Genomic DNA, 12,708 nt, shown 5'->3' on the forward strand with positions numbered 1-12,708 from the left:
GAATTCCAGGACCGTCTTCCTTGTTATATAACATCGAACGGCAATTTGTCTTTGATCATTTTCGCGTTTAATAAGAGTTAATAAGAAGGTTTCTAAAAGCCTCGGTCTGCCCGCTCGGTAGCGAGGAGGAAAGTTGAGCCGCTCGGCTCCCCGGCCGGAGAGGAGCGAGGTGCGGGGGGACACGCGTGCGGTGGCAGCAGGCCGGGTTTAGCCGGGATAACATCACCATCTTACGGAGGAGAAGCGGAAGCGCAGGAGCCAGGGACGCCAGTGGGGCTTGGTTGGTTTGCCCTGAGGTTAAGCTAAAGGTGCTAAGTCCTGAGGTTAATTTAAGTATTTCTTAGATTGTTTTGTATTGTATTTATTGTAGGTTTGAAGTCGCTATGGCTGTATTTTACTAGTGCTGATTTTTCGAGAGAAGAGGTATCGTGTCCTTTCCGTGCGGCCACCCCGCGCTGTGCGTCCCCCTCCCAGGATTACTGCTTTCTTACCTACAGCACTACTAAATTCAGCCGCAAATAAGTGGAAGGCAAAACCTTACGTGTTTCTTGCCGACTTGCTCAGTCAGCTTTTTTACAAAGACCCCCCAAAAGCCTCGAGGTTTTCAGCACATCCAGGTGCCGGATTAGCAAGTGCTCAGTGCCTCTGTGCTCTGCAAACGCAGCCTGTAATTCCCCCTCCAAAAAGCCTTCAAAATTAGAAGCAAGTATAAACCCTCTGAATTATGAGGAATCTAGTGGTTTATAGGATTTTCTCCAGCTTGGCCGTTGCACACCTGCCCTGGGCGCGAGGAGCCGGACCAGCTTTGCGCAGCCGACGTGCGAGGAACCTGACGCTTTCTTCTGCGGCCACCTGCGAGGTATTTGGCCGTAAAAGCTGCCACAGCAAGACCAGGAGGAAAACAAGGGGAACGAGAGCAGCCAAGAGCATCGCAAGCATTTCCCAGGAAAGCCAGAATTCCTCCCGCCGCAGGGCGGCAGAGCGACGCCTAGCCAGCGAGCTGGGAGAAAAGCAAGGCTCAGCTCAGCTCGCCAGGCAGCACTACCTAACCACAGCATATAATCAGCAATATATAATTACCAAGCAGATTCATTGCAGTGTATTCTGAGACCGGCCCCTCTCCTCTTAGCAAAACTTAACTAGTGGTCCTTGAGGCTGCGATGGTGGCTGGCACGTAAAGCCATGCTGAACAATGTTTTTCAATAAAAATTGGGGTTTTCCATGGTCAACAAGTGACCCATTCGTCTAAGGTGTCTGGGAAGAGCAGGCTTACCTGGGCTGTGTCACCTGGTCAAAGGCAGAAACACCTTGCTAAACCTGGTCAAAGCACTGCCAAACACCAACGCAGTCCAAAGCCACTAAGATCAAGGACATTGGGAGAGCTCAACCAAAAAATTCTGGGGAAAACTGTTAAACAAAAGTTTAAAAGATACATCCTGCCAAAATACTGATTTAACTATAATTTTAATGTATATGCTAGCAGACACCTGCCATCACTTAATGCTACATGCTTGTGTTAGGGCAAAGATGCATTTAAATGGAAGAGCGATACGGTAGCAACCAAACACACTGACCCATCATCCAACTGCAACTGTGCTAAAATGAAAACATTTATCACCACATGCAATAATAAATCTTAACATCTACTTAATAATGATGAAGATTTAAGATGCACTAAGATGCAACGCCTCTTTCTACTGGGACAAAACATTTAAATGCTTATCTTGCAGACGCATATTGCATGTGAGAGATCAAAAGCAAGCTCCTATCTTCCTTCTCAGTCGCCCATGATTTTATCATGTAGAAGTGGAGAAAATTCTTTATTAAGTCATGTGAAGCCTTGTCGTGGCACGCCTGAAGCTACGGGGCACAGACAAGAGCGAGCAGTCAGGAAAGGGAAGACTAGTTCAGGAGCTCTGCTAAGGCCGGCGAGTGGTTTAAGGACGGTCTCAGCCCTCGCCTGGGGCTCATCCTCCACCACGTTATGCCCTAGGAAGAACACAGCTCCTGCTCCTCAAAACACCAGTTGCTCAGTGTTAAGAACAGTAAAATATTGTGCTATGAATGACGTCAACTTGATTTAGTGACTACCTACAGCAAGCTGCTCGGCTAAAGTAGGCACATGTTATTTTAAATGCTTTCTGGAGTATGTTTCTCACCTTAAAACTTTTTCCCATAAAAGAACAAAAGAAAGAAGTGGGAAAGCGCCTTTAATCTCTTAAACTTTATGGCTATATGTCACATGCAAAACAGCTTCCCCCACTTCCCCTCCAGAAGACACCAAGGCTGGCAAGAAAAGAAAACGACACAGAATATATCTTATTTAACCCCGTTCCTAGCCTCCTCCTTTCAAACACTCTGCTTTTCCTTGTCCTTGGTTTCTGAAAATAGACTTTCACTGGCATCTTACAAGTAAGTTTTGAGTTTAATAAATAATAAAAATAATAGTAAGTTTTTTATAATAATAATAGGATTTTTGAGTTTGTTTTTGTTTTTTAGCTCATGCCTCGTCCTTTGTGAGCGTGCACAGCCTCATCTCACATGGGCGAGGTAGCAACATCCCAAGGGATTTTCAAAAAAGTACTTAGTACTGGCTGGGTGCAAGGCCAAAGCAAGGATCATTTCTCATATCGGTATTTATGAGTTTATCACTGGCAACTTCAGACACTTTCACTCCTGTGAAAATTGCACCATCTCCAGCTACCACCAATGAGTGCAGCAGCTTCAGTAGATATCACGGTTACGTTCAAGCAGTGCCACAAGGAGTGGAGCCAGCCAGGTCAGAGGAAGGTAAAGGGTGGCCCCTGCACCCAAGGCAGCCCTCAAGGTAACGGGGAAAACCAGGCAGACGGGAGACGTGGCCGGAGACGGCAGGAGACCAGCAGGCACTGGTGGATACGTCCCACTTTGGCTGCAGCACAAGTCCAGGAGCCACCACTGCCTTGCGGGAACGGCCACTGGAGCCACTTGCGTTGCGGACAGAAATGCGCTTCTGCAGCAACACGTGCAATTGCGCATCCTTGTACACACACACACAACTATGCAAACGTGGGTGTAACTAGCTGTAGTTTAGTCAGTTCTACTCCACTGGGCAGACCACAAGATTTTTTTAAGCAGACCTTCCCGTACAGCAACGAAGAGCTCAGTCGCTAATCGGGACGCTGCTGGTACTTCGGAAGCTGCAACAAAGTCCCAAAGACACCGTACCTACCTGCCACTGGGTCCTAACGGGACTCTGCTTTGCTTTACACCTAATGTGACACCTGCCCTTCCCACGGATCGCTCATCAGGCAGCGGGACACCCCGCGCACACGGAGGCACGGTGCACGGTTTTCAGCCTGCTCAAGCAGCCGCTGTATCACCCAGTTAAGTGCATCTTCTATGGACTGGATCTTGCTGTCAGCAAAGCAGCCTAAGGTATTTTTTATTCAGTCTTCTTGTTGAGGGATATCAAGGCAAATTGTGCACCCTACGTGCTTTACGTATCAGTTCAAAAACACCCACATCCAATCCAAGTAAAATCTGGCTTGAAACTTGCCCGCAGTTGGGTGCAGCGCTCCCAAAGCCAGTGCATGCAACGCAGGTAGAGCGCAGGGGCAGGACCTGCTGCGTTCCAATCCACGGAAAAGCACGTTTGCTGAAGCAGACAACTGTCACACCAACTTACAGCAGCCATCAGCTGGAGAGGAACAGAAATTTAAGCCCTGACAACTGCAGAAGGAGCTTGGTTTCTCTACCCGTCTGCGTCCTGCCATCTTCCCACCATGATTGCCTCAGGTCCTCACCACATCTCCCATCTTCTGCTGAATTCCCAAGTTTTCAGCTCAGCATAACCAACCTGCCCCATTGCCTGCAGTTTAACAGTTCCTCCCGTCTCATCCACACGCCTCCAAGATCTCAGCCTTCATTTTTATCATCTGTTCCTCCAGAAGGGAGCAGATGCCGACCGATCTGCCCTCCCTCCGGTGCACTCGTCCTCCACTCCGCCTGCTTGTGCCATCGCACGCCGTTAGGTTGGCTGCAGGCAGGCAGAATAGCCCAGCTCGCCTTCACGAGGGACGGTGATGTGGGCTGCTGCCCTCCGCAGCAGACGTCTGTACCAAGCATAGAGGAGGAACTCGGCAATCGCTCGGAGGTCAGCGCACCCGGGTCCCCCCGAGCACACACAGCCCAGGCCAGGCCCAGCGGGTCAGCAAGGGTTGCCGCGGAGCTCCGGCCACCAGACAGGACGGGAAGTGCTTTAGAAGCACCTTGCATGAGCAAACCTAGTCCAAACACTAGAGGGAGTAGGGTTACTTTATACAATTTTGGAAAAAAAACACCTTTCTGTGTATTTGGAACAAAACAGTAACTGGAAAACAAGATACTTATAACCCATTTTGAATACGAACAGCAATACTAGTTAACAAATACCTCAGAAGTATTGCAAAACCATGTATTGCTATTTAAACATTCTTATATCCAAGCATTTCATATTCGTGTCCTGTAATGGGGATTATTAGCTATATAGAGAGATGTGCAGCCACCTAGTAGCAAGGAGACCTGTAACAGCTGCTTCTGCAGCACCGGCTCCGGGAGAGGACGGACAAGGTCTCGATACCTCGATCTGCTCAGCTCGGGTGACGGGGCGGTGTCCGAAGGCACGGCTCGCTATCCGAGCTTCTGCAGCCTCACGTGGCAAGCACGGATGCACATATTTAACTTACACTGTTTTTAATGGGTTTACTCACTCCTGAAAGAAGTACCCGGACCTTTGCAGGGAAATTCATAAACAGCAAGTCAAAGCTGCAGGAATACCTGAAAAAACATATAGAAGGCAGATCATCCCACCCTGAAGCAATACATCAATCCTATCAGTGAATGTATGTTTTATTGAAAGTGTGGCATGAAACACTTTACTGTGAATATAAATTTATAAACAGCTCTTGATGTATCTGTGAGACTTTTGGCGAGGTTTACCACGTAATGCAATTCACAGTATATTCTAATTTAGGAATGTTTGCTCAATGTTTTTATATCAATTAAAAAAAGAAAAAGAAGTTGTTGAACTTCCAAATCATAAATGATCAGTTTTTGTTAATTATAAAATATTATGAATTTGCAACCTTTTAGTTCTAGTTCTCAAGGAACTGCCAGCTATTTAAAACTGTACCTTTATCATTATTCACAAAGTTTAACAAAAATAAATACAATTTTGAGGTTGTCTTTGGCATGTCGTAATTCAAGGCAATAGTATCTTTAGCAGCACAGTGCAAAGAAGGACAACATACCATACCGTACAATGCACTACTAGAGTCAGCCTTACAAGAAGAAGAGAACGTAGTACAATGCAAACTTTAATGTCAATATATACAGAGCTTTAAAGAAAACATTTTTTTAAAATTAATGAAATAAATACAATATGATACAAAATCCACAATATGCTTAGAGAAAGAAATGACAGTTACAATATCTGTTAACGGGGACCTTTTGTATAGTTTCATCTTTGAAGTACCTCAGAGAGCATGTAATTCATTGCACACTGTTTTCAATTAATGCCCTTTCATATATTGAGATTTATAGCCAGTCACGTGCCAGAATAGTTTTAGCTCTAATCAGAGTATCAGTGCAAGAATGCCAAAGTGCTTGGGATATTATGACAATGCAATTACTTAGCAAATGCTGCTCATAAACCTAATGCAAAACACACCAAATAGGAACACTTTGTCCCGCAAAGGAGATCTCCCTTGAGCAATTTTTCAGTTCACGCACACACACACACTCCCAAATAAACCAGGATTCAATGTTAATTATTCAACCCCCCTATTGGTAATAAGTCACTTCCCAAATCTTAATTAAGAGACATAACCAATTAGAGTATAAAGATCCTCTAAAGCTTTCAAAACTAGAGTTTTTATGAGAAAATTTGCTCATATTCAGGAAATGAAAACCTCGAGGAAACCAGTAATTGATTAATCTGGGGAGACTCCTAGTTAGATAAGTTATGGTAACATTCAACTCGGCTTTAGCTACACACAGGCTTTTTTCTTAATTTGTATTCACCCTTCCAGTCCCAAAGGAAAATGCAGGTTTATCAAAATTAACAAGAAAATAATGTGGGGGAGTAAACGTTTGGAAAAAAAAAAAAAAACGCTGAAGTAAGGACAAACAGTATTCAGAATGTACTTAACTAAAGAGGCGTTAATGCAGAAGGAGGGCACGTTACCCATGATAGCATATGCATGTTATCAACAGATATCAATATATACTCAAGAACATTTCTGAATAAGTTTAAGGAGCAATTTTTTTTTTTTTTTAAATAGAGCGCGCTCCCACAGTATTACACAAGGACTTTATCCTACCTAATGGCTTAAGACGCCTTCTGAAAACTTTGAGAAAGAAAAAGCTGTTCCTTCCATCCTCCTTTCCCTCACACAAATATTTGCAAACTTTTAATTCTGGATAGGACTGAAAAACTTAAGTGCTACAGAAGTACATAAAACCCCATATTTGCATTGATGCCTTAGCCTGATTTCATTGATACAAATCTGGATAATTACTATGGTATTCTGCAATTCATTTAAACTCCACCCTTGCAAGCTATCCTAACTTTTCATTGCAACATTTGAGGACAGAGAGAAGAGTACTAGACGTAGCAATCTGTCACTGTCAATGACCTGTTTATAAATACACTGCAAGCAATTTCCAGTTGTTAAAATTTGCCAGAAATAATTTTAACTTCTTGATATTTTGATCAGTTTCTTCAACACGTATATAAAGTTTAAGCTTTGGAAAATAATTAAAACATGGAAGACGTAATTTGACACAAGTGACCTGGGTGAGGTTTTGGATGCTTTCTCTAAACGCAAGCGAACATCTGAGCCATACAACACCACAGGCCTCAATTAGACAGTATGCTTAGACCACCGGCACCTTCGCCTCTTGGCGTGGTCGAAAAGAATTTACTACTTTCAAGCATAATGGAAAAAATACACAACTACTGACAACAGCATTCAGACCGCAAAAGCCACAAGACAGTGGCTTAAATCATCCCGCCCATGCTAATGCTCTCTGATACGGACACTCTTCATTAAGCACCACTGGCTGCTGTCGACGCCACTGCATAGCTTTTGAATATAATACAGGAATAAAAGAGAGTTCTTAGTTTTTTACTGACAAAAAAAAAAAGTATTTGAACCTGATAACTGTAGTATCCACAGGGCGAAACAATCAAAAACGTCAGCTGTCTGCTCCAGCTACAGTCGATGTCAGTGGGAATCTCTCCACTCTACTGAGACCTGTATCAGGCTCTATGTGAACTTGAAAATTAGCACTTATTTGCAATGGACATTACCAAAACTAATCAGAGTAGAAGCCATTTTGCTGGCAGTAGCAGAGACCATACCCAAAACATTAGATCCTTTAAGACAGTAATTAGTTCTCTGGCAACTCCTCTAAATAAGGAGCATGCTTTCCCAATTTCTTTGCAGGTCTCTGTAAAAATTTCATTCTTACTTATTTAACATTAGTATTATAAGATGGTAACTAGCTTGGAATCTTTAACTGTGCAGAGACCAAAATGAAACAAATTACACTAACCTTTTGCTCCAGCCAAGAGCATATTCAAATAAATGTAATTCTGTTTCAAGTGCTTAACTGATTACTCAGGAGCAGATCATGCTACTTTTAATATAATTACTTGATTGAACAAAATCTATGTTTGGAAAATAGAAAGATGAGAAATATGAATGGAATTCCAAAAGAAATATGAACGAGATGATCATTAAAGACTATAGTAACAGTAGCCTGCAAACGATGGTAGAACTCTTCTGTATTCCTGTATATCTAAAATATTCCAAGACTGACATGCTGAAATGCTTATAGCAAATGAACCTTTTTCCCAAAATTAAGCATTAAGATTGGCATACCCCGTACACTGGTCTTTTCAGATAAAACAAAGATGTTTGACCATATGTTTTCTTTGTGATAAGACAAAACTTTGTAATGTTGCTGTCACCGAAACCTTACTTTTGTTCCAGGAGTACCACTTACACTAGAGGCTAGTAATGATAAAAAACAGCAGGGATAACTTTACAGAAGTTGTTTTGAATTCTGTGCTAACAATCAGAACATCCATCCTGTTTGTGCGTTTTTCCTCTTACCACCTCTGTTTTGCACACTGAGAAGAACTTATTGAGTATCTTCTGCTGCTTACAACTGCTTTTGTGCAAAATGCTTCTAAGGTGCTTATAACGTGGTGCTTCTGAGCAAGCTAAAAGAAAATACCAATGCAAACACTGTTAAATGATTCATGAATAAAGCCATTAAAGACCAGCTGCTACCTTATGGGAAAGCTGAAGACGATTCATCTAACATTTTAGTTGTGTTCTACTCCTTGCATTACCTCTACCCCCAACTCAACTTTTTCTAACATTTCAACCTGCATTATACCTTGACCAAGGGCTCTATTTCTACCATTTTGGCTTTTTCTTGGAGGGGATTCAAAGTCTTTTAGCATTTGTAAACTTACAAACAAAATTATACTGATAGGCTGCCAGTAAGAGGTTTACACACACTCCTGCTCACAAAGGTCTCCAGTAATGAGGAGAAGGATGAACCAACTATGTAAGACGCAGATTTCATACTGAGCAATAAGCTTTCTATGTAGCAGCTGTGTTCTTTGATAACTTTCAAGCATTTCAAACAGGCACCTCAAAATTAGGCACAAAATGGCCCCTAAAGCTTCCAACATCTATCGAACACTCAAGAAATTTAGTATGGGGTATGTTCTGCATGATACAAATAGCACACCTACGTTTGCTGTACTCATTAAGTCTCAAATCTACATATATCCGTACCTAATTATTTGGCCAGATAATTTCCATCTTCCCTCACCACAATAAAAGCAAGCAGCTTATCTAATAGTACTTCCAATGCCATCAAGTACTTCACAGGTATAACCAAAAACCAGCCAGCATCCTCTGCATTTTAAGATCTGAGTTTGTTGCTGCTCTTGGTAGTTAGGCCAGAATTCTCCTGAAAGCTTTATTTTTTTCTATCTTAAAATGCAAAGTTATACCATCACAGATGTCTTATAATTGGCTACAAAAGGGATTTGGGACAGAAATTCAATGATGGCAAATCAATCTGAACTACATTTGATTTTTGGTCACTTGGATTCTCTAACTGTTCACAATCTAACTGTTGGTCACTAATATACTTACCTAATATTTAAAATGTGCATCATCCTACTATATCAGTACAATTGTACAGTAATGTCTAAAACTTGTGAAAATGCTTTATTTTAAGCTCATTATCTCTGAATGTACTAGTTCCCAGTCTACTAGCAAATGCAAGTCACCACTGGTTTTGAGTCAGAAAACCCCATGCTGATTCCGGCCCTGAGATTCGCTTTCTCTCTAACACAGCATTTAGAAACAGCTAAAGCCCTAACACCAAGACAGAGAGAGTGAGTGAGCGCTGGCAACAGGATATTTTCAGTAACTTGCCCAGAACTGTGAAATCTCTCTGGTCAGAACTCCCTTAACTGGGCACTCTGCAAGTCTTATTTATTTTCCCAAGCTACCCCTACAGTCAGGCAAATAGGATTTTGCATTTATGTTCTGTAATATTTGTACATGCGGCTAGAGATTCTGATAGAAGCAATGTTCTAGAGAAATCAAATAAAAATAAAATAAAATCCATGTGCCAAGTTTGCTATAATAAAGTGTCAGTTTGCCTCATATGCCGATCAAAATTAATATTGTATATAGTCAGCAGAAATGACTGTCAAGGTAGCAGTAACAGAGTCATTGTACAAATGGACAGGCAATATAATTAACAAAACATACTGGGTTGCATGGCGTTGTCTTGAAGTGGTATCAATATTATTTAAATCCTTAATTTTGACAATTTACACACATATCTACTTTCTCCAGCTCAGTGCAGAACACAGTACCGTTCATGATAACTGCTAGAAACGTTCATCATCTTACATGACACCATTTGCTAACTAGTATTTCCTCTGGCCCACAAGTGATTAAGTTAAGTTTATGGGTAAAGTGCAAAAACTTACACATCCTTTTTGTTTATATTTGCACATAAACTTATCAGTTATTGGCACCATGCAAACACAGACCTCCCAAATTAGCACTAACGCATTTAACACTGGCACAATACATTGGTCAGCTTTTCATAATAGTAATGAACAAGTTAAATGAATTAATTTGAATTAAGTGCCCAATTATAAAATAATGAATTTGTCCTTCACAATAGGGTCTAAAGGTGTAAAGAAAGAAAAAAAGAAACCTTACACTGACACTTTTTTATGTACAACTTGGTCATTGACAACGGTCCCCTAAACCATTTTTTATGAACCCAGCAGAACTATACAGAATGAGAAATAATATTTGCAACAGATCTCAAAGGACAGTGTAGAGAAATTCATTATGGTGTACCTGATGGTTAAATTAATTTAACAGATACGGCCTGTAAAACAACACAGTATGAACCTGTGGATTTTTTTTTTTTCTTTTTAAAAAAAGGACTTTTACAGAATTCAAGTAGTGTAGCAGGAAACTGTAGATGCCTTTTGATCACAGGTCAGGTGAAATAGAGCCACTTATTGGATTTTTCCCTTGCTTCTGTTTGCTAAGGTGTCCCAGTGGATCTATAAGTCTGTCGATGTTAGCTTTTTCATGCTCCGTCGCTGAGCTAAACTTGAGGCTGCAACAGGCTCTAACACTGGCTGAAATGTCTTGTGATTCAGTGCAGAATATGTGGCAGCCATGGCTCCCTAGAGAACAATAAAATACATAAAGGCTGTAAAAATCATTTTTATCAGGAAATAAAGCAACAGAATATTAAATTCTTAATGAATTCTAAGAGAAAACACAAAACTTACAACAGGTCAGAAATATTTTCTAAGGTTTGTTTTGAAAAAACATTTACTGCTGAGTACTTCAGGTTTCTAAGCATGGGTGTCTGACATTCCTTTTTATTCCCTCTATGCTTCTTTCACATACCTTAGATGTAGCAATAACCTTTTAACGTGGCTGAGAATTAGTATCTTCTAAACAATGTTAGCATCAATTTATCAAAATCAGCCACTTAACTGGATATTCAGGTCCTGACTTACAAACATGACAGAATTAAGACTAGTATCACAGGTCCTTGTTTTTGAATCCAGCAAAACTGGAGAATTCAATGTGAGGAAAGCATGATACAAGACAGTCACTAGACTCAAATCCCAAATGGTTTCTTGAATAAGAACACCTGGAGACCTGCAGAACTCTGTTTCAGATAACTTTCTTATCTGGTTCTCATATGGCCTAAGCTACTTTAATCTTTGATAACAGGAAAAAAAAGTAAATTTTTTTCCCTTCCACATAGGAAAAAAATTGTTCACCAATAATTTGTCAGCTTATGTAACTTAAATGAGTATGTATGTACAAGTGAACAGAAAACTAGTTTCAAGAAATGAGTTCTGCCTGTAGTTCCGAATGTGACCCAATTCACTGCATGCTGAGTAATCTCCTTATCCATTGCCTGTGACTGGGAGGACCAATCCCAGGAAAAACTGACTACAACAGAAACAAATTTAAATGAACTAAATTACGTTTAGTGAGGAATTAATGAAAAACAGCCAACATTTGAGCTGTGATTAAACTTCATTCTTATTAGTCACAACATTGAATATAGAGACTGCAAATGCACTGATCGCTCTGTCCATGGCTGCACCCAAGAGAATGCAACGTAATCGCTTGAAATCAGAGAGAAGAGTTTCTGGCAGCACCAGTTGGTTATTCTGGCATTAGATAGCAACAAGGAACTCGAGGATAAATAAGCTGGAAGAACTTCAAGAAGAACAGCTACTATCCATACTACTTGCACTTTTCTTCACAATCTAGCAAGACTCCAATCCCACAAAGTTAAGGGAAAAGCAACTTCTTTAGACAAGGAAACAGTTTATTAGGCAAGCATGCCTACTTCATATTTATTTCTACTCAGTTTATAAGGGTTTTCTTCTCTCCATTATAAGGAAGTGAACATTAGCCTATTAATCCTCTGGCATCAGTGCAACTACGTAAAGAACAACTTCAGACAAAGTAATTACATTAGAATAGATGCATCCCTTAACAGAAATTTCCTAGTGCTAAATAAGCATTCTTTGCAACATCTTCCACCCTCATTAATCCATATTTACAGCTTCAGGCAGAAAGTGAAGAACAATATTACACCCAACTGAAATCAGAAGGGTAATTCAGCAATGTTAATTACCGGAGGGCAGGGGAGGGCAGAGAGGGTGTCTTTCCACAACTGAAGATTAAATTCATAAGTAGCAAGAGAAGGGCGTGAGGGAAAGAGAATTGGGTTGTTTTACCTTTACTAGATGTGGCGCATCTTGCCTGTTTAGCTGATAATGCGGCAACTGATCCCTACAGGCTATCCATGAATGTTTTAATACTTGCTCTGCCGTGTACCTCTGATGGGGATCTACATGAAGCATACGGGATAACAAGTCCTAGATAAAAGTGAAAATATACGTATTATTCAGTTAAAATAATCTTACTTCAGATTTTAAAGCATTAATTTTGGTTAACAATGAAAAAAATAGCCTGTGTGGCAGGGATTAACACAATGCAAACACACACACAAAATCAACAGATAAAGTGGATCATTCTGTGCCTTGACACTGCAGAAGTCTGAAAACAATGTGTTGTACTATTT

General features: G+C 40.9%; 1 protein-coding gene across 2 annotated transcripts in view; it reads right to left on the reverse strand.

The window, feature by feature from the left end:
* Nucleotides 1-5,323: 5,323 nt before the first annotated feature.
* The window catches only part of LOC106489768 (ribosomal protein S6 kinase alpha-6), a 47,148-nt gene continuing 39,763 nt past the window's right edge, over nucleotides 5,324-12,708 (reverse strand). For both annotated transcript variants that reach the window (XM_067303895.1, XM_067303894.1), the window contains exons 21-22: nucleotides 12,362-12,502; nucleotides 5,324-10,774 (exon numbers count right to left, since the gene is read on the reverse strand). In XM_067303895.1, coding sequence (XP_067159996.1) covers nucleotides 10,649-10,774; nucleotides 12,362-12,502 — 267 coding nt within the window. In that variant the 3' untranslated portion in view covers nucleotides 5,324-10,648. The remainder of the gene's footprint in view (nucleotides 10,775-12,361; nucleotides 12,503-12,708) is intronic.

The sequence above is a fragment of the Apteryx mantelli genome, chromosome 13 (assembly GCF_036417845.1).
Source record: "Apteryx mantelli isolate bAptMan1 chromosome 13, bAptMan1.hap1, whole genome shotgun sequence".
NCBI lineage: Eukaryota > Metazoa > Chordata > Aves > Apterygiformes > Apterygidae > Apteryx > Apteryx mantelli.